This window comes from Clupea harengus, unplaced genomic scaffold (genome assembly GCF_900700415.2).
Source record: "Clupea harengus unplaced genomic scaffold, Ch_v2.0.2, whole genome shotgun sequence".
NCBI lineage: Eukaryota > Metazoa > Chordata > Actinopteri > Clupeiformes > Clupeidae > Clupea > Clupea harengus.
Window position 1 is genome coordinate 1 of NW_024880292.1, and position 25,001 is coordinate 25,001.

General features: G+C 40.8%; 5 protein-coding genes across 5 annotated transcripts; 3 read left to right on the plus strand and 2 right to left on the minus strand.

Annotated features, from left to right (window-relative positions):
- Positions 1–3: 3 nt before the first annotated feature.
- Positions 4–4,165, minus strand: LOC122131801 (the record flags this gene model as incomplete). Its single annotated transcript, XM_042706480.1, has 9 exons — positions 3,988–4,165; positions 3,785–3,835; positions 2,480–3,477; positions 2,096–2,269; positions 1,817–2,000; positions 1,485–1,633; positions 901–1,032; positions 370–598; positions 4–84 (listed from the first exon to the last, which is right to left on the minus strand). Coding segments are annotated over exons 1-9 (2,025 nt in total), but the record flags the coding sequence as incomplete, so codon positions are not given.
- Positions 4,166–4,246: 81 nt separating this feature from the next.
- On the plus strand, positions 4,247–7,422 carry si:zfos-1056e6.1 (uncharacterized protein LOC107988029 homolog). The gene is made up of 9 exons (XM_042706478.1): positions 4,247–4,549; positions 4,934–5,001; positions 5,104–5,148; positions 5,299–5,363; positions 5,534–5,571; positions 5,672–5,751; positions 5,928–5,990; positions 6,199–6,249; positions 6,382–7,422. The coding sequence occupies exons 1-9, from the start codon at positions 4,303–4,305 to the stop codon at positions 6,433–6,435; spliced, it is 711 nt and encodes a 236-aa protein (XP_042562412.1). The 5' UTR covers positions 4,247–4,302; the 3' UTR covers positions 6,436–7,422.
- A 243-nt stretch (positions 7,423–7,665) lies between these two features.
- On the minus strand, positions 7,666–13,247 carry ppm1g (protein phosphatase, Mg2+/Mn2+ dependent, 1G). Its single transcript, XM_042706477.1, has 10 exons — positions 12,683–13,247; positions 12,066–12,135; positions 11,807–11,892; positions 11,473–11,602; positions 10,569–11,083; positions 10,348–10,479; positions 9,972–10,206; positions 9,485–9,614; positions 9,230–9,326; positions 7,666–9,085 (listed from the first exon to the last, which is right to left on the minus strand). The coding sequence occupies exons 1-10, from the start codon at positions 12,791–12,793 to the stop codon at positions 8,897–8,899; spliced, it is 1,695 nt and encodes a 564-aa protein (XP_042562411.1). The 5' UTR covers positions 12,794–13,247; the 3' UTR covers positions 7,666–8,896.
- Positions 13,248–13,651: 404 nt separating this feature from the next.
- On the plus strand, positions 13,652–19,392 carry LOC122131800 (polyribonucleotide nucleotidyltransferase 1, mitochondrial). The gene is made up of 28 exons (XM_042706479.1): positions 13,652–13,869; positions 14,129–14,189; positions 14,286–14,360; positions 14,498–14,603; positions 14,739–14,788; positions 14,869–14,932; positions 15,017–15,064; positions 15,172–15,285; positions 15,389–15,575; positions 15,738–15,789; positions 15,873–15,930; positions 16,046–16,142; positions 16,275–16,377; positions 16,533–16,603; positions 16,719–16,755; positions 16,877–16,943; positions 17,028–17,117; positions 17,204–17,257; positions 17,357–17,466; positions 17,551–17,622; positions 17,719–17,782; positions 17,885–17,968; positions 18,054–18,137; positions 18,271–18,377; positions 18,569–18,624; positions 18,743–18,821; positions 18,907–18,954; positions 19,105–19,392. Exons 1-28 carry the CDS (start codon positions 13,751–13,753, stop codon positions 19,255–19,257), a joined length of 2,310 nt encoding a protein of 769 aa, XP_042562413.1. The 5' UTR covers positions 13,652–13,750; the 3' UTR covers positions 19,258–19,392.
- A 240-nt stretch (positions 19,393–19,632) lies between these two features.
- Positions 19,633–24,991, plus strand: LOC122131802 (serine/threonine-protein phosphatase 4 regulatory subunit 3-like; the record flags this gene model as incomplete). Its single annotated transcript, XM_042706481.1, has 8 exons — positions 19,633–20,094; positions 21,743–21,798; positions 22,061–22,159; positions 22,634–23,257; positions 23,900–23,977; positions 24,080–24,196; positions 24,322–24,438; positions 24,747–24,991. Coding segments are annotated over exons 1-8 (1,478 nt in total), but the record flags the coding sequence as incomplete, so codon positions are not given.
- Between the last annotated feature and the right edge of the window lie 10 nt (positions 24,992–25,001).

Sequence of the window (25,001 nt, forward strand, 5' to 3'; positions counted from 1 at the left end):
AAGGTTGCCAGTTTTAAGGTAGAGCAGGAACCCAGTCTCAGGATCGCTGCGCCTCTCTTGGCTCATTAGCGTGTACAAGATGACCTGATCCACACACAGATCACTATGAGCCTCATGTTCACACATCAACACATCTTTGGCATAAATACAAAATCAACAGAGCATGCAATACACATGCAATACACACAGCTTTACACACAAAGGTGGTGATGGGGACAGACTCTGCAGGTTTACTTGTAACATTAAAATACAAGGAAATGAGCTTAATTAGACCATTCTGCCAAGATATCAATACTGATGTGGTATGCCAGAATGTCTGCTAATGGCTTGTAATGACCACCATACAAACACTGGCTAATGAAGGCTGACCTGGCTGCGGTGTTCGATGGAGTTGGACTCCTTGCCAGTCTTCAGCTCCAGAGGGACCACTCGCTCTATTGACCTCCGACCCCGCCTGTGGATGCGAACGCTTGCTGTTACATCGATCTTCCCCTTCAGGCCGAAGCGTGGGGACCAGAGGTTCTCCTCAATGTCAGTGAAGTCCGTGACAGTCACTGTGCATACACTGTCCTGTTTACTCAGGGTCCCATCACTGGGTCTGCAAAGAAAACAGATCAACAAAAAACACAAACAGTACAGGTTTGAGTCATCACCATTTATAACAACCTGTTGTAATCCGATAGCTGCTGTATTGAGAAATAACTATAACTTAACATTTGTCTGCGCTCCCTTTGCATGCAATACATATATATGTTCAGTTCTTATAATGCTTAGAGTAACATCATTAATACATTTTAGAAAAGAAAATACAATATGAAATTCAACCACCAGAATAGTAGAACAGATTTAAAGCACACAAGGACAGATGAACAAAAGATGAGACATGCGCTTACTACTTACAGTTTCAGTGTTAGCGGCTTGTTACCGGCCTGTGAGGAGGAGTCCAAGTAATGTTTAGCCCAGTCTGAAAGGGATGGTAAGTACTCCTCAACATCCTGCCTCACATCCTCCTGGGAAAGACTAAGGCTGTAGCTGAGGAGGATGAGAAAGAGGCTGGTGATTGGCTGTTTACAGTTCTTTTTTAGATTATACAGGGTTGGCCACTAAGGATGGGACACGTGGTTCGGATTTTCGAACAGTCATTCAGTTTCTTATAATTTAATAGTTTATGCAACAATCATCTTGCCTCAAAAACTATATCTTCCCTTGTTTTTACCAGTGAATGTGCCTCTCTCTTTGTGTGTGTGCGCGTGCTATAGTATTAGTAATAGTTCCCAGTGAATATTTCTATTATTACTAATAATATAGTATTTGTGCTAGAAAAATCCCCAACCCTATTGGCCACAGTGGAGTACAAGTGTGCTAAAATCCCAGGCATAAACATAAGAAATCTATGTGAATCTAAAGCAATCAGAGCGTAATTACGCTTAGTTGTGGTTGCAATTCTGTAACTATTGGAAACTCATTGTTTTGAAGAGTCTTACATTTGACCCAAATAGTTTGGACTGAGAAGGGCATCTTCAGCAAGCTTCTTCAACCTCTCCTCAGAGAAGTTCATGGACATGGCTGCCTTCTGAAAGATCTCATGAACTATGGTACCAGTCAGCATCTGTTTGGATCCTCCATCAAAACCCTGGGCAAATGAGATTAGTTTTTAACTCACTGAAGAGTGCTGTAAAAGTGACAGCTTGTCAAATGCTTAATTTAGAAGAAAACAATTAACAATAATCTCCAACTATTTACGACCAGGTGTGGTAACTCCTGGGGTTTAATGCCTAGACAACCTGATAAAGGATATGACATCTCTGCAGCCTACCTTAAATATCTCTCCCAGCACAGCTCGTCTCATACAGCGGATGCTGTTGGCAATACTGGTGCCAGATATGAGCACGTCCGGCAGCAGGACCAGGAAGCCTGAGTCTCTGGCCATCACCCACGTCCCAGAGACACACTCGCCCTCCATGTGAACAATGTCACCCACCACAACAGGTGCGCTCTCCCTGACAGACAATAACAAATTAGTTACTGGTGATTTAGAACTTATACTTTACTTTTAAAGCAAAGCGTCATTAAAGTATTAGTAAAACTGTACTACCAGCCATCTTTCAGGATGCAGGTCTCTGTGGGTTGCAATGTCTTGAAGGCTGTTATGGTCAAATGTTTTTCCAGATAACCAAAAGGACCGGTTTGTTCCTGTATGTCCAGTACCCAGTACCGATTGTGTAACCCAGTAGACAATATGACATGGTCCGGAATAACTTTTGTTTTTCTGGAATGACAAATAATAGGATTTACATTATTTTTCGCTCTACCAGCTCAACATCCATGATAGTTTGTTCCAAGTATAAGATTATCCTTACAACCATACATCTGAATACAATACATTTCTCTCAAACCAGAGTGACAATCAAAGTATTTTTGCTAACAAAATGCTCATTTTGTATCACTGCTTCTTTAAGCACTGTTATGTTCTGCTTACTCAGATTTTGGGATTGGCTTCTCTTTGGGCTCAGTGTGGCTTGGCTCCATCTTGTCATCAAACCAACTATCATCCAGTTCCTCCTGAATATCATCCACAGTTGCTTTCCCATCTGTGTCTCTGTCCTTTACTTGACAAAAATGTCCCCCTTTGGGTGGATGAAGGACAGTTGACTCCATTTTATCCATGGCTTCTTCAGGCACATTACATGCAAATGAACAAACCAACTCTTCGTTGATGGAGAGACCTCTAGAAATGTTATGGTCCATGATGGGTTTTGGTTCTGATATTACAGTGAAAGTGCTTTCACCAAAACCCTTACTTCTGTTGGAACGAGAAGAATTGGCTTTGGACGACTCTGTGGATAACTTATCTTCATCCAGTGTCTTCTCCTCACTCCTGGAGTGTAGAGACTTGCGTCCCAATTTACCATCATTCGTAAACATAATCTGTCCTGCATTATGAAGCTTTGGAGCATGCTTAGTATTTGGTCCTGGTTTGGTTTTGGGAATTGTACTTTTGGGGCAGCGTATCTCCTCAAGATAATCATCTAGACCGTTAACAGCAGAGGAGTTGGGGTCCTTCAGTGGGCTTTGACTGGGTCTCTTCACTGGCATGGGTCTGACTCGCTTCGCTCTCTGGGGTTCATCAGGGGAGAACATTCGCCTTTTCACAGACCCCCCACCAGTGCAGTCACTCTTTGAGTTGTCGTGGTCTTTAGCTTTAGGACTCTCATTCTGCAGAGACCGCATGGGCATCCTGGTAAAGAGGTTACTCTTGACACCTGAGCCCCTGGAGGAAGGGCTACGGGAGACAGGTGAGCGCGTCACATCATTGAGGACACCTGAGGGATTGTGAAGCTTGATGAGGCTTTCAGGTGTCTCTGGTATAACAAAGGACTCAGGGGAAAGTGGGACATTTTCGCTCTCCACCAGGACACCAGTGGAATCCTCAGTCTTAACAGGCAAACTCTTCTTGTAGGAACTTGAGCCCACCACCTTACATGAAAAAGAAAAAAGGGGTTCCATACAATGACTTAAGGAGAAGAAAAGAAAATTGATGATATGGAACATGCACAAAAATGACAATATATTCGTGCGTTCAGGCAGCTGGGAACTGGGATTCTGATTCTGTTCACATAAGGTTAACACGCAGACAACGATATAAAACGGTATATTTCTTGTTACAGGACCCATGGTCAATCATGACAAATTGTGTGACTGGGTTCAGATGTCCCACAATGCAGTCATACCATCTAATATTGACTAACTCCGAAACAAAGCAGTTGACGATAATGTTACTTACCTTTGAGGAGAAAAATGAGGCTATATTCACTTGGAAGCCCCCTTTCGTCGCCTGCAAAACCAAAATAGTCTGTCAGTAGGCATAACGTGAAGCCAGGATCATCGGCCAGTCGACGGGCTCAAATTCCAACTAGCTAGCAGGTTAGGTAAGATTAGCTGTCCGCTACTAATGTTACGGTATCCTACCAATGTTTATGTACTCACCGAGCGTTTCTGTGATTTGGTTGGCATCGTCAGATCTTGAATAAATGCCTATATTTCTGATCCAGTCCCAGGTCTAACATTCTTTCATATGAATGATGTTCGGCATTGTGTTTGCATATCAAAATGCAAAGAGAAACGAATTGTCGTTGTGAGCAGCACCAACTTTCCCGCTGATTGCATTAAGCGCCTGGTGTTTCGAATCTTCTTTCTTGTTTGATCTTAAATGACAGGTATGGCAGCTGAGTAAACTCATTATCGCCACCATCTGTGCTGGAGTGTACACGTCAAAATATTATGTGACAAGATTTAGGTTTGATGCTGAAGAGAGCCAAATGCGTCCTCTTATTAACAATATACGCCTTTAGATCTTGGAACTATTTTCAAGCAACTACATTTACATACAACTTTATAAAGACGGAAATAGTCGAGGTAAAGGCGGGACTTCCCCAGAGACGTTCTTCACTGACTTCCCATATCTTATTGGTAAACGAAATGGCTAAGACAAATTGTGATAAACCGCACACACAAGTATGGATTGCCCTGAAGAGACTCGATCAAAACGGTTGGTTTTGTGACGCTTTACAAACGCTTACATTCTGTAACTTTTCAATTCCAGTTCAAGTGATGATGAAAACATAATTTTAGGGTAATGATTCGTTTACTGTTTAATGTCGTGGTTTCCATAGAAACGGGCAGATTTTGTCTCCCAGATTCCCAGAAATGATTTCATACAGAAAATGTAATATAATATCACATCACAAGTTTAATAATTATCCTTAGCCTGCACAGACAGGGCTTAACCGACCGATTTGTATGTGACTATGCCACAGGTGTAATTGACAGACGCTGCATGAACTGTGCTCTCTGTATCTAGCTATTTTAACTTAAAAGGTTGATTTAACTGAATTCTAGTTGATGTTGTGTCACATCTCATCTTGTTTTGCAGACGAGAGAGTAATTGCTTTAAGAGAAGTTCGCATAACCAGGGACGCAGAGGTGGCCACAATTAAACAAGTGATTTTAATTTTTTATATTTCTCAAATCTGTTTAACATAGTACAATTGTACATAGTGCTTATTTCTTCAATTGGTTCATGTGGTTATTCTCTCTTTTCAGCTTATATCACATTCTTTTGGGCTGGCTTCCCAAGTTACCTTGAAGGTAGGCCTATGTAATTGTGCGCCGTGTGTATGTGCTGATTTGTATTGTAATTTGTCCAGGTTTTGCATATTTTTGGTGGACAGTAAACATGAATCTGAATCAAATCGGATTCGTCTCAGTCTGAATCTATTGGGCCACATTTTGTTGTAGATAAGAAATAGCCAAGGATCCTTAATTCCTTTAAACAGTGCTCTACCTGCCAACACCAAACAAAGGCAAGTATTTGTATTGTATCCACTTTTACAGAACCTCATAAAACAATTAACATATTTATTTATTTTACAAATCCTTAGTTCCTTGCATTTTAATGACCTGGACTGTTTCTAATGCAGTGCATATCTTACCAAGTGCTTTTAGAAAACATCTTTCTTTATTGAATCCTTAGGCCTCATGTTTTGGAAGTCGCAAAGACCTTCCAACATGGTGAGATTACATATATTACCTATACCTACACTGCACTACTGAGAAATGATTACTAACATGCACCTGTTTTTATTTCTTTATTTCTTTTCATAACCTGAAGTTACTCCAAAGCCCCGGCTTGTTGCTATGACTGTGATCCATAAAAGCTTAAAATCAAGACTTCAGAGTGCTGTGAGGAGGGTAAGATGACTCGTAGATGGATATGTTTTTTATCTTTTAAAGTTTGTGATAAAAGTGCCTGATCTAAATGTCCACACGTGGTAGTACTTCAGATTGATCTCAGTCAGTCAAAAAACTCATCTTCTCGGCTCCAAGATGATCATGTATGTACTGTATGTACAACTGTTTGTATGCAGATTGAGCGTCTTGAGGAACTTCTCCCTCAGATTAAACTGCAACATCATGAAGAGATGAATAAGGTATTTTTCATTAATTTAGTATTCAGTAATCATCAGTAATATTGAGTAATCAAGAAATTAGACTGCCCACGAGGTTTACTTGAAATATGAGTTTTAGCTATGAACTATATCAAGCCAGTTCTACTTGTTATACTAAGACATTTTTGTATTGATATTATTGATGAATTACAGCATCCCTCAAATTGACCAAAAAAATACTCTTGTGTAGGACATTGAATTGCTGAACCAAAAGTTGATATTTCTTCATAAAAGAATGAAGGTAATGTCCCCATCATGATTGTTTTAATACTGTAGTCTTATCATTAATATGAAGTTAATGTAGCTGTTTTAGCTGTATCCGCATTTGCAGTTGTGTTGCACTGTTGAGTCTGTTTTAATCTTTGGGCTGCAGATGGCAGATTCGCGCTGCTGGAAAGGGAGTATCGTGAAGCCTCCTCTGTGGTAGCCACGGAACATAGGATGTTTTACAGTTCATCCCTCGGGAGCCGTGATGATTGAAGGCACAGTCCAGTATAAGTGCTGTGATTGGGCGTCAGGCCCAGAGTTTTCAGAGTGGTACAAAGTGTTGCGGTTTTCTTGAGATGAATGTATAATTAAAATAGTCAATTAGAGGATGTTCTTCCTACACTTTAACAGATAATCATTTGTTTATTTTATTTATTAGTGAAGTTGCACATTTTCTTTTAAGACGTATGGGTGAATTATGTACTTGTTAATTTGTTCACTTACGTATGGTATAGAAAAAAAAAATCACTATCAAGGGTGAAGATATGTTAAATAATCAGCCTGATGTTTTGAGAGCGTCAAGTCTAACCCCTTGACACTGAAATGTTTGATCGCAGTGCTCTATACCTATGTAAGTAGTGTTATACAACAGTTTAGGACAATACAGGTTATGTTCAGTTGTTTTGGTTTTAATCCATACTTATACCTAAATCAAGCCTTGCAACACAAATCTAAGAAACCTTTCAGAATGAGGCTTCTTATATTGAAGTATGCATGTGTGTAATGCAAACAGTAGGAATACACTCATCTGCTGAACTACTGAAATGAAGCAAAGCACTTCATACAGCATTACTGTGACCACCGCGCATCACAGGAGTTTGTCTCTTTGAAATGTATTTGCTTAGTCTTCATTTTGTTTTCTCAAAACTTCCACATTTTGTTTAGCGAATGCTGTGTGGATCAAAACAACCTCTGCAAAGATATTCTTTTACAGAAGTCGGTCCTGTAATGATTATTTATTTCTGATCTGTAAGTAATGGTGATGTTGGAATAATGTCAGACCTTCTATGAATAGCAAAACACATTTTCTTCATTGTTCTTTGTTGAGAAAAAAGCAAATGAGGCCAGCCAAAGACAAATAAAGGATAATGCTTTATATTAAATGTTAAACGAACCATGTAAAAAAATAAAGGTTGGTTTTGATGTAGCAACTTTCCTTATCATAAACTGTTTAGCTTGAATCAACATGCAAGGGCTTTTGTGACCAACACTGCATTTAAACCATATTGCATCTTCAGTCTTGACTGCTTTACATTTCTCCTTGCTATGGAAGATCGAATGATTAGATTACTGTAAATTGTATTAGTGCAAGTGAATCACACAAATTTGCTCACATTGTAAAACATTTCAAACGCACACTTTGTCCAATAATAAGACTAGGTCAAAGCTATTTGGTCAACATCGTTTTATTGATTCAGGGAAACAATACGGTCTTGGCTTGAGCAGGTGTTTAAATTTTCTCCTATGCAACTCACAACGATGCTGAAAGAGTACCAAAATATATATTCCAAAATACCTTGTATATAAACCTTACTTAAGTGTGAATGTGGAGAGAATGGGGGTATTCCAAGTATGTGGTTCAGTGACAAACCTGGGTAAGTTCACTCAGAGCATTAAACCTTCTAAAAGAGCCCTATAGGTTAATTATCCTAGCAAAACAAAGCCTTTCTTCTTCTAGGTGGTTTACCACTTGCTCGGCGTTAACTAACCTAGTGGTCCATAAACAACATACCTGGAATACCCCCCAGGAGAACAAGGTTATAACCCAAGCGATGGCTAGAGCGGCTATCCCTGTAACATGGTTTTTAACCCCCATGGCCTTAACCCCTCAATAGAATCAGCTTCATAATCAGTTGATGTCCCTGGATTTTACAGGCATTTCAGCACCTCTGCCTCTAGGGTCTGTGTTATAGCTACTGTAGGGTGTCGTTCATTAGATTTAGTGCATGACACACATTTGAACAACCCAGGAGTCAAGGTTCATGGATCAACAACCAAAAGTACAGGAATGTTGGGATAAAACACCTTACAACTGGAACTCTTGAATCCCTTTTTGTTACTGAAAAGGGGGGTGGGGTGAAGTCAAAATACCTGCAGTGTTTTATGCAAAAGAAAATAATATAGGCTTCATTTTATGAAATCCAACTTGGTAAAATAAGTCGACAAAATCTCATTTGTGACATTATTAAAAAAAACGCATTTGAACATAATACAATGGTGATCAAAGTCACCGACTCACATTGTTCCACGATAAAAGGCAAAAAAAAAAAACTTTATATGACAGGTACTGGAAAAAATACTATATACATAAAACAAGGACATAAGATACTGGACGAGTACATTTAAGATTCCTAGGATTCACATACTACCTGAATCATGTTTGTCACATCTTGGCTAGGTGGTTGCTCAGCGTGTCCAAATGTTCTTGTGAACAAGTCAAAAAATGGGTATATAAGCAAAGAAATTTCAATTTACAAAAAAAAGAAAAATTGGCTGGTTTACCTTTTCATGTTCTTAGTCTGGGGTTAACTAAAATGACCTCCCTTCTCATCAGACACTGTCTTTTTGTTTTAAACGTTTCATCCCAGGGTGTCCTAGAGTTCCGATATTCAGTCTGAGTTTCATTCAGTTTTGGACTTCTTGTTATCGTTGCCGTTCTTTTCAACCTCCATTTCCTCTGGCTTTCTCTTCTTGGTGGCTTCTGCCTGGTTGTTCCCAGCATAGGGGGAGAAGGTGATGATGACGCAGGTCATGTTGTCACAGCCTGTGCCATCACCAGATGTGTCCGGGGCCAGGCAATGGTCAAGAAGCTTTGGAGACAACACAGAGAATCACATGAGTCAGCCAAAAAAGCCCAACATGCATGACAATACTCAAAACAACTTCTACAAAGAGGTCAAGAGTATTTCCCCCCCACTGTCCACAATATGAAGACACCTCTCTAAGCATCCTACCTCTTCAACGATGGAGGACAACGCCCGATGAACACCATCTTTAGGTTTAATCCTCTCACTAACGAAGTCGATCACCTCCTGACTGCTCATGACATTCCTGTGGAGAAAATTACCATGAGGTGGTCATCTTAATAAGTTGCTCCGCAACATCAAACCGCAAGGAGTGCTTATATTTTAAATGATTAGTATGGTGGATAATTTGAAACAATCCTACAGATGTTGCTTAAGAGGAAGATGTAAAATTGAAGAACGTACCATATTCCATCACATGCAAGCACCATGTAGTCATGCTCCTCATTGAGAGTTAGCACCTTCACATCTGGCATGCATGAGATCATTTGTTCCTCTGGAGGCAGATTCTTGTTCCTCTTGTAGAAATGATCTCCTACATTGTAGAGAATGGAACGAGTTCAAAACACAATTGATTCAACCAATAATCTTTTCGATTCTCTTCCTCTTAAGGCTTCATCCTTTGGTTCAACCAGTGACCACCTGGAGACAGTGACTAAGTCTCTCAACTCCTCAATTTCACAGGTGAAGGAGCTGATAACTAATATTTGTACACATCCTGTAGTACTTAAGCACTCTAACAGTACTTTCTAAATCTATACTATAAAAGCAACACAAGCAATTCCTGAAAAAAAAAGTCAGCTTTAAGTACTCAATAAAGGTGCATCAACAAATAGTCAAGGTTAATAATATGCTTGCGTGTGTGATATATCTACACAACATTTTTTTTTACCAATGGCCCTGGAGAGGTTGAGTCCGCCATTGACCCGACCATCCATGGTTACTTTCCCTCCGGCATTCTTTATCCTAGCGAGCTCCACTTCATCCTCGGGTTTGTGGTCATAGGACATGTCAATGGCCTTCCCCTTCTCTGACACGACACAGCGGGAGTCCCCCGCATTGGCAACAATTAACTGCTTCCCACGGATAAGTGCTACAACCGATGTGGTACCACTGTCTGAACCAGGCTAAAGGAATCAAAAGAGAAGCACATTTATACCTGCAGAAGCATTATCAACAAAATACTATGAAATGGACCGATTAGCTAAGTCAGGGTCATGCATGCTAGTCTTCGTAACACATAATAACTTAGTTAAGTTAAGTGGTACCTCCTCCTTCCCATCCATGCCAGGTAAGCACATGTCCTCCTCATCTTCATCTTCAGAGTCTTCTTCCTCCAGTTCCTCTGTGTCATCATCGTTTTCACTGCTGTATTCTCCTTCATCTTCCTCACTGCAATCCTGTGAATTACGAAAGTTGGTTATTTAAAGCCATTCTTCTCAGTATGCATAACATTCACCCTAATAAGACATGGGAATCGGGTCATCACCTCTTCATCGCTGCCCTCCTCCTCTTCCTCCCCATCTTCTGACTCCTCACTGTCCTCAAAGAACTTGGACTTGGTGCTTCCCGGTGGCTGAGCAGCCGCTGCAGAGCAGGAAGGACCAGCATCTCCCGTCAAACCCGCTTTGCCCTCCGCTTTGTCAGGTTTCTCCCCACTTGGCCGAGACCCTGATCCGGAACTAGAACCAGAACCAGAGCACCCCGAGTCCCCTGCTGCCATAGCTGCTCTCCTGCAGGCTCTGATTTTAGACCCCCCTGCTGCTGCTGCTGCTGCTGCTGCTGCTACTACTGCTGCTGCTGCTTTTGCTTTCCCGTTGCTGTCCACCTCACCCTCTACTTCTCCATTGATGCCCTTCTCTGTGCCCTCAGACTCTTTGGTGGCCTCGCAAGCTGACTTCCTGGCATGCTTGGCGGCATTAAGGTCCTGGCCGTAGCGGATGAGGAGCTCCTCAATGGTCATGGTGGCCTCCTCGTGCAAGAGAGCCGCCTCTTCTTTGTCCACTTAAGAGGAGAGACACACATCAATATAGGATTAGATCAGAATATGCCCTCTAATTGTGTGACCTTAGGGACAGTCTGAAAGTAATTACATAGCTGGCTTGTCGTTTTGGAAATCTACAATATATGGGTTAAAAGCACCTTTATACTATCGTCGTACCCTGACAAGGGAGGTATCAAATTGTCACAGGACAATTGGAAAAATGTTAAGCTTTGTGAATGGCATTATGGGCGATACAAAATAAATCCAAAGGAAAAGAAATAGTATAACATTAAAAAAGTGTTTGGCTTTGAACCCTCCAGACAGAGTGGAATTAGCGTTCATGCCATCTGTCAGGAAGGTTATACAGCAGCTTTGATTAGTAGGAATTTACATCACAAAACCCACTCACCATCATCCTCTTCAGCCACCTTTTCATTTGCTGCTTCTTCCTGTGGACGGCCGGCTATCTGAATGAGCTCCTTGATCACTTCCTCTGTTGTGATCCTTCCATCTATGGCTAGAAAGGCATCCTCTAAAGCCTTTAGAGCATAAGCGAACCCATTAATACCGCCAGCTTTTAATGCAAACTAACAAGAGACCACTAATCTAAAGGAAAAGAAGCTTTTGCTTGTAACTAAATTCGTTTACATTGTGATCCCACTGAATTCTACTGAACTGCATGACTAGAAGTGATCTGCAAACACTTCTGTCAGTATAGCTAACGTGTGAGACAATCCGTTTACCTTTTGCAGTTTGCCATCTTTGTATGCGTTTTGTTCCTTAATGACGTCTGGTAAGTACTTTGAGCAGTACATGGCAACTTCCTCACCTAGGGAGAGAACAATTTATTTTCAAGTATAATTTCCCATAATTATATCACGGACTTATAACAGTAGTACTATTGGCTGAACGCATTTAGTAATTTGACAGACCATCCAGACAAGGTTAGTCATGAATTTTACGGTTACCGGACACATACTTCTAAAACCAGAAAAAGCATACCTCCATGTCCATCATAGACCGCGAACATTGCCGTTTCTTCATCCAGTTCTGGAATGCAATTGTGGGAATCCTGGAAGACAGAAACTAGTATTTGAACTACTCCTAACTAACTGAAACTAGTACCATGTCGTATTAGCTAGTGCCTTATAGTAAAGAAATAATAGGTTTGTTGGAACACTCGAGTCAACCGTACATAAATGTTTACATGTCTGATTGTTCCCCAAACTTTTCGAAAATATGTCTTGCTTAGCACAGCAGGAAGATTGCTACTGATAGCTAACTAGAAAACATGTTGTGATAGCTGGCTACAGTGGCTTCTTTAAATGCACTTTAGTTTAATATCTGGTTAGCTTGCGTGTTGCAGTCATATCTCAACGTGAACCATTTAAGTTTCAACCATGAAATGGATTCACAAACTTTCCGACGAGTTTTCTGTGGTCGCTAGCCAACTAGCCAAGGCGGGCAGAGCACAAAGCTATTGATTGCGTGGGACATCAATCTAGCTAGCGCTAGCTAGGTTAACATACCTGCGACGTAATCTTTTTTTATCAACCGAACTAGCGAGTAAGGCCATCTTGCAACTTTTTAAAGTCACTGGCCTAACAAAGGATCCTTACCTCCATAGAGATGCGCCATCCCTGCATGGCTGAATATCCGTAGCTTATGCCGTGGTTTCCTCCATTGTCACTTGTTTTAACCGTATTAGGCTGCGACAAGTAAGCCCCCATGATAAAACAGTACGTTAACTTTATGGATGTCTGGGAATCAATCTGGCAATCCGATTCGGTTAAGGCAAACGAGATGTAAAACTCTTCTGTATAATCAAGGCGTTTGGAAGCGTATGCCAGCTAGCTAGTTGTATTGAGGAGCAATTACAAACATCTCACTGTGGCCCGATAAAAAAGCTATGAAGCTAGCCGGTATAATTGCTAGCTCGCTAGCAAGCTATCTAACACAAGTGGATGCAGTCTTGAGTTTCTGCAGTCAAAATTAGCAATAACGAACACATCGAAGATTAGGTGACCAAGAAGTTGCACCAGACTTTCCAATTATCCCTTTCTGGAGTAAACTCAATTTCAGGATATTGTTAAAAATAAAGAAAAATGCCAGCACGTGTAATTGCCAACATAATCAACAGACCCTCAAAAGAATCGGAGAGACATACAGGAAGCGGAAATGCGTTATCCACACAGAGCGCGGAACTTGTGGTGTTATGGTTTGGTTTTAGTGGACACGCCTCCAGTTTAAATGTTGATTGTAGATACCCGTATGCACATTAACAAAATATTAGTTATTATTTCATACGACACATTTTGTAATGGTTGCCGTCTCTGATTAATCAGCTACTGTTTCTAACTCATCTAGGTACTTCATTGTACAGTTTACAGCATCATTATAATGAAACATCATCACTGATTTCACAAATGGTTCTCAATTTCATAATGCAAACGTCTGTAGATAGTATAGAATAAAGTATTTTTAGGACATGTTTAGATTCTGCATAGTTCCAATACTGTAACACTGTACTGTAACTACTGTAACAATTCTGTGATTGAACCTTGAACCGACCTGAACATGCCCATTGGAGAATTTCCGGTCATGTGACTTAACATGGCGCTCTACAGTAGCTTCAATATGTCAATGCTGCTCATGCAATAAGAAGACTCACAATTTCAGGTCGAAATATGAAACATTTTTTCAGGCTGAGGTCCTCGTTGGCCCGGTTCAGTGTGCGTTGTTGTCATCAGAGTGTATGGAGCAGTCATGGGACTTTACGAAAAGTTGGAGTGGATTTGGGGGAAAGGTAGGCAGCAATATCTTTCAGTCGTGCTGCTAACATCTCCAACAGTGGCTCGACTCTAACAGACAACTTGTAAAACTGTCTAAGTCTGACCGTCATAAGCTACTATTCAGTTTGCAAACTTTGGTTTAGGTGTTTGAGTTTTTTGGTAGCCTTAATATGTACACTGTATTTAACAATTTTGCGTGTTGCAACTGTAAATTACGCCTACAACTCCACATCCTGTAACTTAACCCTGGTTTTCCTCTATTTACCTGTGAAGAAAGCTTGAGATATCTACGGGGAAGCTTGCTAGATTTGCGGACGGCTCTGCAGTTGTACAGGTAAACTAAGTGCTCCCAACCGGCATAGCTAACCATTCATTCATCATAGTAATGATGTTCTGTTACAGTGGCTTATACTGTTTTATCTCATCTAAGCTTGGGGACACCTCTGTCATGGTCACCGCTGTTAGCAGAACACAGCCTTCTCCCTCTCAGTTCATGCCACTTGTTGTAAGTGCCTGCTCGTGTATGTGGTTACCCGATATATCTTTGCCTATAAACACATTAACAGACCGTCTAGTACTTTGATAACTGCATTATGATATTATAGTTGGTTCTGACATTAGCTATGCTTACTTGATTACAAGGTGGACTACAGACAGAAAGCTGCTGCAGCAGGAAGAATACCAACCAACTACCTTCGCCGAGAGTTGGGTACTACAGATAATGAAATTCTGACCAGTAGACTCATAGGTGAGATTAATCACTCTTTTATTTGCTCAAAGAGCCACTTACTTTTACAGACATTGTCTCATTTTTTTTTAAATCTTTAATGTAATCTCTAATAGTCTTTAGGCAGTAACTTTTTTTACTTTCTTTTCTCCTCAGATCGGTCAATAAGGCCTCTCTTCCCTGCAGGATATTTTTATGACACACAAGTGAGTAATTTCAACATCTTACAGAATACATCATTATTATGAAATTAAACACATTCCGATTAATTTTATACATCTTTAAGGTGCTTTGTAACCTGTTGGCAGTTGACGGAGTCAATAATCCAGATGTGCTTGCCATCAATGGAGGTGAGCTTGATGAGTACATTTTTCAGACTGCAAAATAGTCATTTGTTGTTAGAAGGCATCACTCACATGGTTTATGTCCTACAGCATCTGCTGCTCTGGCCCTGTCAGACATCCCTTGGAATGGCCCAATAGGTATGTAAAGGATGCATGCCTTTCCTTAATGTATTAATATAGTTGATTCATTCTGTGTTTGTGTGTCTTACAATCAGGTCTCTCTAATTGATGTGAATTTTGTTAAGGTGCTGTTAGGGTGGGTCTTATTGATGGGGAGGTAATTGTGAATCCGACACGGAAAGAAATGTCTGAAAGCACTTTGGACCTGGTGGTGGCAGGAGCAGCACACAGTCAAGTGGGTATGTCTCACCTGTGTCTCCGTATGGAGTTAAATAGGAGTAAATGGGATACAGGCACATTAGAAGCTTTACAGTTTCATTCACATTTGGTATCTCTCTGTAGTGATGATGGAGGCCTCGGCAGAGAACATTCTTCAGCAAGATTTCTGCCACGCTATAAAGGTTGGCGTCAAGCACATACAGCAGATCATCCTGGCTATTCAGCAGCTGGCCAGAGAGCAGAAAGTGGTCAAACGGACACCTCAAAAACTTTTCACTGCCCCCCCAGAGATGGTGGATGAAGTGCGGCGGTAAGACATCCCAGTGTTTTAATTCCTCAGATGGTATTTTCAGTACGCCATTACCAGTCATTCAGTTTTATATCCACTGCAAATGTGACATTCCCTGCTGACACAGTTGAAATTGTTTTACTAAACCCATATTTGTGAAATGCTTTACTATTTGCTTTACAGACTGGCTGGTGAAAAGATCTACAGAGTTTTTACCAACTCTACCTATGATAAAGTAAGCATACTTTACTGGTTTAAGTTATTCGTATGTGCAGATGCATTTTCACTCCCTCATACTAAGATCTACTTTTTACTTAGATTTCCAGAGATGATGCTGTAAAGAAAATAAGATTTGTGACAGAAGAGCAAATTAAAGGTAAAGAACAGATCAATACAGATTGCAGTGCTGCTCAGAGCCCTTTTAGGTATACTTTATCATGTATATAATTGTCCTATGAATTTATATATTTTTACCCTGAATATCTCTTTAGAAAAGTATCGTCAGGCAGAGCCTTTTGAAGTTATAGAGTCATTCAATGTGGTTACTAAGGAAGTATTGCGAAACCTAACGCTCAATGAGTACAGAAGGTAAGCCTGTGATCTATTTAGTAGACCTTTTATAATAGACATCTGTGCCATATGCACATATTCTTATGCAGACATAGCAGTCATGTCATAGATGTTACTCAGGTCTTTGTTTGTGGTCTATTGTCGTTTTAGGTGTGATGGTAGAAGCTTGACTTCACTAAGGGATATTTCTTGTGATGTGGACATTTTCAAGCCTTTACATGGCTCAGCACTTTTCCAAAGAGGACAGACCCAGGTATTCACTTTGAGAGATTCACTTTGATGATTTTATAATTTTTACAAGTGATTTTGCAATTGTGTAAATAGAGAATGTTGAAACGATAACAAACATACATAACCAAAATGTTCTTCCATCTTATTTTCTAACTGTGCATTTGGTTTGTACCATAGGTTCTTTGCGCTGTTACTTTTGACTCCCTAGAGTCCAGTGTCAAAACAGACTTAATTACTACAGCTTTAAGGTAGGACAATTACTTGGTCATATCAAATTGGAATATAAATGGCAATTCACATTTGAAAAATGTGTGTGAACCAAATGACTCATCTAATGTTCTGCTCATTTTATCTCTTGTACAGTGGCATCAAAGACAAGAATTTCATGCTTCACTATGAAGTAAGTGCCATTAATAGGACTATATGTATCCACTCACATAATATAGGTGTAAGCTTTATGTTAATGAAATAGTCTGAACATGTGAACTCATCTTTTTATTTAAACAATTTGTGCCTTTCAGTTCCCACCATATGCAACAAATGAGATTGGAAGAGTGGGTGGGATGAACCGAAGGGAGCTGGGCCACGGTCAGTGTTTGCTGATGCTCAGAACCAATGTTCCAGTCTGGATCATTATAAGGTTCCTCATGTTGTTTTTTTATGATCCAACAGGAGCTCTGGCAGAGAAAGGTTTGAGATCCATCATCCCCAAAGACTTTCCCTTCACAATTCGTGTCACATCAGAAGTGCTGGAATCCAATGGTTTGTCTCCTTACTTTTGTGAAGCTGCACTTGTTTAATTTATGACTAGTGTTTTCCTCTGTGATTGAGTTTTATGTGTTCTCCAGGATCTTCATCCATGGCATCAGTATGCGGAGGCAGTCTGGCTCTGATGGATGCTGGTATGTATTGTGAGATGCCGCATGGCTCTGACAAGATAAGAGAAGATGCGATCCAGACACATCTCAAACTTCACTGACCTATATCTGTTGTGTCTTTAGGTGTGCCAATATCATCAGCTGTGGCTGGTGTGGCAGTTGGCTTGATTTCCAAGCCAGATCCGGAGAAACCATCTGAGATCCAGGATTATAGGTTACTGACAGATATTCTGGTACGAATCGTCCAATCCGCTATCATTCCACATGTTTTAGACTCATGTTCTCTAAGTCACCTTTTTTTTTTTTTGTCAAAATAGGGAATTGAGGATTACTATGGTGATATGGACTTCAAAATGGCAGGGACGAGTAAAGGCATCAGTGCCTTACAGGTAGAACTACCAGGGAATGTCTCTTCTTGGTTACTGTATTCTCCTTCATTAAAGAACAACCCTTTAATATTCTACCAACATACCTTTTCTCCTCAGGCCGATATCAAGATATCTGGGCTGCCTCTGAAAATAGTAATGGAGGCTATTCAGCAGGCCACAGGTAAATAATGCCTTCAAAAATGCCTCAGTTAAAAAGACGGTATATTAACAAAGGCCTCTGTTGTCCTCATACCCTTATGCTATTGATTTCATCTTTTATCAGTGGCCAGAAAGGAGATTTTGACCATCATGAACCGGACTATCGCCAAGCCAAGAGCCTCAAGGAAGGAAAATGGGCCTGTTGTTGGTATGACCTGTACCACTCAAATGCTACTTTGATGGTTCAGTCTGTGCTTTGATTATGAGATACACGCCTGTTCTTGTGTTTCTAGAAAATGTCCGTGTGCCTGTCTCAAAGAGAGCCCGTTTTGTGGGACCAGGTGGCTACAATTTGCGTAGGATTCAAGCTCAGACAGGTAATTTCTCTTTTATTTTTTGAGACTAACTTATCTTACATGTATTGTGGTAGTTACACACTTAGGTTCTAACCCTTGGCGGTATATCTAATATGTTGGCAAACCTAAAAGATATTTATATTCTGTCCAATAGGTGTGACAATAAGCCAACTAGATGAGGAGACCTTCTGTGTGTTTGCACCTACACCTGGAGCCATGAGTGAAGCCCAGGAGTTTATCGTCGAGGTTTGCAAGGATGATGTAAGAGACATTTTTGTTCAAGTTTGGTTATGGTTTTGTGTGTTTCCCCATCTAATTACAGGTGTACCTACAATGATAATATTTAAAAGTAAATCAACTTGGAATATGTCTTTGAGTATATTTGTTTGTCCTGTATTTGAGATTACCTAGGAAATTGTTATTTATCTGCCGTCTCATTTTTGTGTACACAGCAAGATCACCAACTTGAATTTGGCGCTATTTATACAGCAACCATCACTGAAATAAGGTAGGCCACTGGTATTTGTTTTGAAATATCTACATTCATGCTTTGAGTAGTTCATGTTATTTTTGTCCTAGGTTGATCTGATTTCCTGTGAACTGTTGTCACATTTCCTTTCCTACAGGGACATTGGAGTTATGGTAAAGCTTTATCCCAATATGAGCCCTGTGCTTCTGCATAACTCTCAGTTGGACCATAAGCGGGTAAGTGTGTGCGCTAAGCTCATTCCGAATGCACAAGTGATGAGTAATTATCAGAAAATGACAAGCTATTCCTGTTCATTTTCAGATTAAACACCCCAGTGCCCTTGGTTTTGAAGTTGGACAGCAGATCCAAGTAAGTGCTTTGAGAGTCTTTGAACAGTATTTCCCCAAAGGTGTTTTGAATAATTTGAGTGTAGTTATGATTACTTCTGTAGCTCACCTGGTAGAGCAGTTCATTTCTTTGAGAATGCTATGCCAAATGCTAAACGGTTCTCTCCATCAGGTGAAATTCTTTGGACGTGACCCAACAGATGGGAGGATGAGACTTTCTCGGAAGGTGCTCCAGTCTCCAGCCGCATCAGTGGTGAAAACACTGAATGACAAACACAGCATCACCATGGGGACAGGGAATGATCAAATTCCCAGTGCCTCTTGATTTAAATTGACTCCAATTCTGTCATAAATTCTGTCATAAACTTCTTTTTATTGTGCCTGTATTTTCCATGTCTGTAGTAATGAATCACCTGTGTAAATAAACATAACAGTGCCCAACTGTTCCGTTACATTTGTTTTTAAGTGTGTACGGTTCCCATTATTCTGTCATGGGTGGAATAGAGTGACTTGCTGAAGAGGATAATTTGTAAAATGTCATCAACATACATTACATTTGTAAATTGAATGTGAAACAATGTAGTGACCATGCGAACCATATATAAAGGCATCTATGATGCGAACGCTCAAATACAGCATTTGGCACAGTTCGTCGTTAATGTCTTTCGGCTTCCGTAGCCCCTCGCAGGAGACCCCGCGGCGGTAAACGCTTTGATTGACGTTGGGGAAGAAAAAGACACAAGATCCGATTACAAGATGGCGGTCCATGGCGGATAGAAGAACGGCCGACATAGCTAGTTGTTGTGTTTGTAACAGTGTAGTTGTAGTTATTCGGCCTTACATGCAGAAACGCTACTGTTTTATGATTTTAAGCCATTTCTGAAGTCGATATACATGTACTTGAACTATTTGTCGGCAGTGTGGCTGGAACATGCGGGTAGTTATAAAGTTTGAAGCTTTGGGTTGAGAAATACGATTAATTGAAATTAGGGTGAAGCGGTGTCTGAGCTTGATAAAACGATGTCGGACACTCGGCGGCGTGTAAAAGTGTACACGCTGAATGAAGACCGACAGTGGGACGACAGAGGAACGGGGCATGTTTCGTCCACTTACGTCGAACGATTGAGGGAAATATGCTTGTTAGTTCGGGCCGAGTCTGATGGTGAGTAGCTTCGCTAGTCGGCTAGCTAACTAAGCAAGGCCGCTGCTCTTCAAATGCATTTCGTCTCGAGCTCCACTCCGAGTGTTCTTTCTCGAGATGTTATGCCCATTGTTAACCTTACGTATAATACTATGGTATGTTTTCTCTGATTTGGTTACCGACCTTAACGGTACAGACGTTATTTGTGGTGAAGGCCAACATTATTAATCAGTAAACGTTAAGTCGTCGGCCTGTAGGCCGCAGAAAAAACAAATCATCGCTAACTTTTTGATCAGCTTGGTCCATGTCCTCCACGTAGACCTTGCATGCTATGTTAGCTGGTTGTAAAGCTAACCACAGAGGTAGCTTGAGCGAGACTGTTATGTTAACTTACCAATTTGATAGTAAACTGGCCTAACATTAGGTGGCTAAGTTATCTCACATTAACATGAACGTAATATACTGTATTGTCAAAATGAAGGTTGGTTAGCTATCCACTAAGCGGTCTAGCCTTGGGGAACAAGTTAACGTTACTTTTCACCAAAAAATAATATAGCCATCGATAGCTGCACCCCCCCCCCCCCCCCCCCTTTTTTGTTGCTAGCTAGCCACTTCATCATCAAAGTCTTGATGTAGCACATTGGGTAGCTGTAACTTTATACTATACTATATTTGAGTTAACTAAGTTAGCTAATTAGATGGCTACTAATGGCTAACTGTCCTGGTGGTTAAATATCTTTTAACTAACGTTAGCTGGGCGACTGCGGAGGTTCACCTTCTAACTAACGTTAGTTATCTAGCATAGTAATATTGGCTAATTCTAGTTTTCGTTAAAATTATTGCTGTGTGAACAAGCCGGAACTTTGTACGCGCTCATTGTTGTTGGTTAACGTTAAAAGGCTACGTACCAAAACCAATTAATGTTAACATTTCACCAACTTTACAACATTGTTTTAGGTAATCTTCTGTTGGTACGGATGTGGGTTGTATGAACTTAGGTAACTGTTCAGTTACTCTTGGTGATCTAGGAGTACTTGTAGTCTGAAGTTGTTTTGAGCTAATAGCTTGCCTCACAACTTGGCTAATGGTATCCAGCGTGAGTTTTTAGCAGCTCCTTTTGATATTGATTGTCCATGAAGTTATGTTAGTTATTGGTTTACTTTTGGCAGATATAACTTGACCAATTGGTTATTTAGGTGAGCTGGTAGAATGATATTCACCTGGATGGGAACGTTACCGCAGTGAACGAGCCAGTTTAAACCAGACGCTTTAAATCTTAGGGACCACAAGTCGTTTTTATCCAGTTGTTACTGATATTATATTGCAGCCTTTATTATAGGCATTATAGTGAGTTGGACAACTTGGTATCATTCTGCTTCCCAACAAACATCGGATTTGAGTGAGAGAACTTGCCATAAGATGGCACACACATCTGGTTGATGGTCGAATTGGTTTAGCCAAACGTTACAACTCAACCATTTTGTCACCAATAACCATTCATGGTTAAAGATCTCGGTGAAAGAGTAATCCTTATGTGTCTCAATAGCCCTTCATGTGTGTAGTATTATTGATCAAACTTGGCAAAACATAGTCTTTGTAAGAGTTGAAGGTGGGGTACTGTTGAGAAACCCAAATCAGCTAAAATGTTACAAATTATGTGTTGTTGCAGGCTCGCTTCTCTTGGAGTCGAAAATCAGTCCAAACACAGCATATCAGAAACAACAAGTGAGTTGAATTGTCTTCACCCTTACTTTTTATGAGCTAGGTAGCATTGTGATTCTGTCTTTAGTTTAGCCAGTGCAAATAGTGGGATTTATCAGTGTTTTTGGCACATTTAAAACTTAAGCATCTTTGATTTATAATCAATTCAGTTTTGTAGTCTGGGAGAACGGTGGGCATTGTTAACTTTTACATGGTCAGAAAGCTTGGACCCTAAATTCAAAATGTTATACCAGTAAACTCCATGAGGTCCTTTTTTTCTCCCCAGGACACCTTGATTGTTTGGTCAGAAGCAGAAAACTATGATCTTGCACTGAGTTTTCAAGAGAAAGCTGGCTGTGATGAAATCTGGGAAAAGATTTGTCAGGTATTGCCCTCTTTAGGAAACGTATCATGATTGAGATGTTTGTTATGCTTTATTGAGGCTTCATTATATGATATCTTTGTAATATATTTAGTGACTTGAAACTGTCTGTTTTAATCAAGTGTAGTTAGCCTAAAGAATGATTTATAAGACAAAGTATAAATGAACTGCCTTACTATTCTTGTGTTATAACAAATCAACCATTTCCGTAGACCATGATTTATTCTTCAGCCTAAACCAGACATGCACTGGTAGATTAGGCTTTTCAAGCAACATTCTGTGAACTGATTATCGGTGCGATGTCTCTAGCATCCCTAATTGATTTTAGTAGACAAGCCAAGTCACCAAGCTCTTAAGTAGTTGAATTGTGCTGTGGTCGTGACTGGGGAGAAACTCTTGGAACAGAGGTGAAGGTGAACAAAGAATTTCCTTTTTTCTTTTGTCACCCTTTGTTTAAATGATAAATGTGACCCCTAGGTGCAGGGTAAGGATCCGGCCGTCGAGATCACCCAGGATCCCATCGATGAGTCGGAAGAGGAGCGTGTGGATGAGCTGCCGGAGACCAGTCATCTGGTGGAGCTGCCCCCCTGTGAACTCGCCCGGCTAGAGGAAATCGCTGACCTGGTGACCTCTGTGCTCTCCTCGCCCATCCGCCGGGAGAAGTTGGCCCTGGCGCTCATGAGCGAAGGCTATATCAAGAAGCTGTTGCAGCTCTTCAGGACTTGTGAGGACCTGGAGGACCTTGAGGGCCTGCATCATCTCTATGAGATTGTGCGCGGGGTGCTTTTCCTCAACAAGGCGGCCCTCTTCGAGGTGATGTTCTCTGACGATTGCATCATGGACGTTGTGGGGTGCCTGGAGTATGACCCAGCCCTCGTTCAGCCCAAGAGGCACCGGGAGTTCCTCACCAAGACGGCGAAGTTCAAAGAAGTGGTCCCCATCACAGACTCAGAGTTGCGGCAGAAGATCCACCAGACGTATCGTGTACAGTACATCCAGGACATCATCCTCCCCACACCATCCGTCTTTGAGGAGAACTTCCTCTCCACGCTCACCTCTTTCATATTCTTCAACAAAGTGGAGATAGTTAGCATGTTGCAGGTAGGTTAGTAAAGAGGAGGCTGAACTGTTTAGCCCTCTGTAACAGTCATTGAATACATTTGTTGTGTGTATGTGACTCATTTTGTACGCTTCTAATGTACAGTATGAGGTATGTTTGTGTGAAGTATGTGCCAAACTCACATTGTGAAATTCGAGGAAGTTGTTATGGGATATGAAGCTGAAAAATGCCTTTCTGATTGTGGCATTCATAATTATCGGAGAGGAAATGAATTGCTGCATTGCCACTTGTTTCACATGTAAATCTTGTTTAAAACCTGAAATGTGAACTGTTCATAATGTGGTTTGTCATTCATGCTACTGATTTGAAGATGTATCTGCTTCATGAATGTGCTGCACTCCCTACTCATCAGTGTTGTTTCTGGTGACACTGATATGTTTATTGATTATTGTGATTATAAAATTACATTTCCCTTCATTGTACCTAGTTGGTTTGTGAAGTTCTGGCCTTCCAGCAGTATATTTTTTACTTTTACTGTCAAACCTACTTTTATACTTTTTTGTGGTAGTTTTCTGTTTTTGTTAATGATAGCTTGGTTATTGATTCCGTTTAAGATGGTTTGGGATCAACACAGTAACGATGTTTACTGAACTGATTTGAGAATTGATTTATTTTTTCAACAGGAGAATGAGAAACTCCTGACAGAGGTGTTCGCCCAACTAACAGATGAGGCTACAGAGGACAACAAGAGGAGAGAACTGGTAAAATCCAAAGTGCCCAATCTGAAAAGATGTGTATAATCTCAAATTATACCCAATGGGAATGCAAGGGGGTTCTTACTTGTCTGTCTTTTTTTTTTGAAGGTGAACTTCTTCAAAGAGTTCTGTGCTTTTTCACAAACGTTGCAGCCCCAGAACAGAGATGCGTTTTTCAAGACCCTTGCAAATCTAGGGATTCTGCCTGCACTGGAAATAGTGATGGTAGGCTCACACCTTTTTCATGTGTTGTGCCCGAGTTCGAATGAAGGGTTAAGTTAATTTAAGATAAGATACTCTTGTAGTAGAGCTATGACCATTGGTAACCATCTGCTGTGTTTTCTGCAAAGGCCATGGATGACCTCCAGGTGAGGGCTGCAGCCACAGATATTTTGTCCTATCTGGTGGAGTTCAGTCCTTCCATGGTGCGGGAGTTTGTCATGCAAGAGCCCCAGCAGGCAGATGATGTAAGTCTGAACACAACCTGCCAGCATGTCTGTGTATGTATCTAGACTGAGATATTGGATGCATTTAAAGGTTAACATAGTGAAGCACCGCCGTAGTGTTGGCGGATTTCCATTTTATGAGAACAAATGTGCCATCTTCTATGCTGTCATTTTGTTTATGGTAACATTGGAATGAAGCGGCACCATGGTGTTGGAGGGTTTAAGTTTTAAGAAGAGATGGGGTTGCCTTTTGAGTTCTTGTGACATTAAAAAGCTGTTGATGCCGTGCTGACCTTCAGACCCTCCTCCCCCACCTCTTGCTTGTTTAGGATGTGCTGCTGATCAATGTGGTGATCAAGCAGATGATCTGTGACTCGGACCCAGAGCTGGGCGGAGCTGTGCAGCTGATGGGGCTCCTAAGAACCCTCATTGATCCAGAGAACATGCTGGCCCCCACCAATGTAAGACTACAGGAGACTCATACTGTCAATTTCTGTGCAGCATTTATACAAGGGCTGGGCGATATGGACCAAACATTTTATCCCAATATTTTTAGGGTGAATACAGATACACTGTGTGTGTGC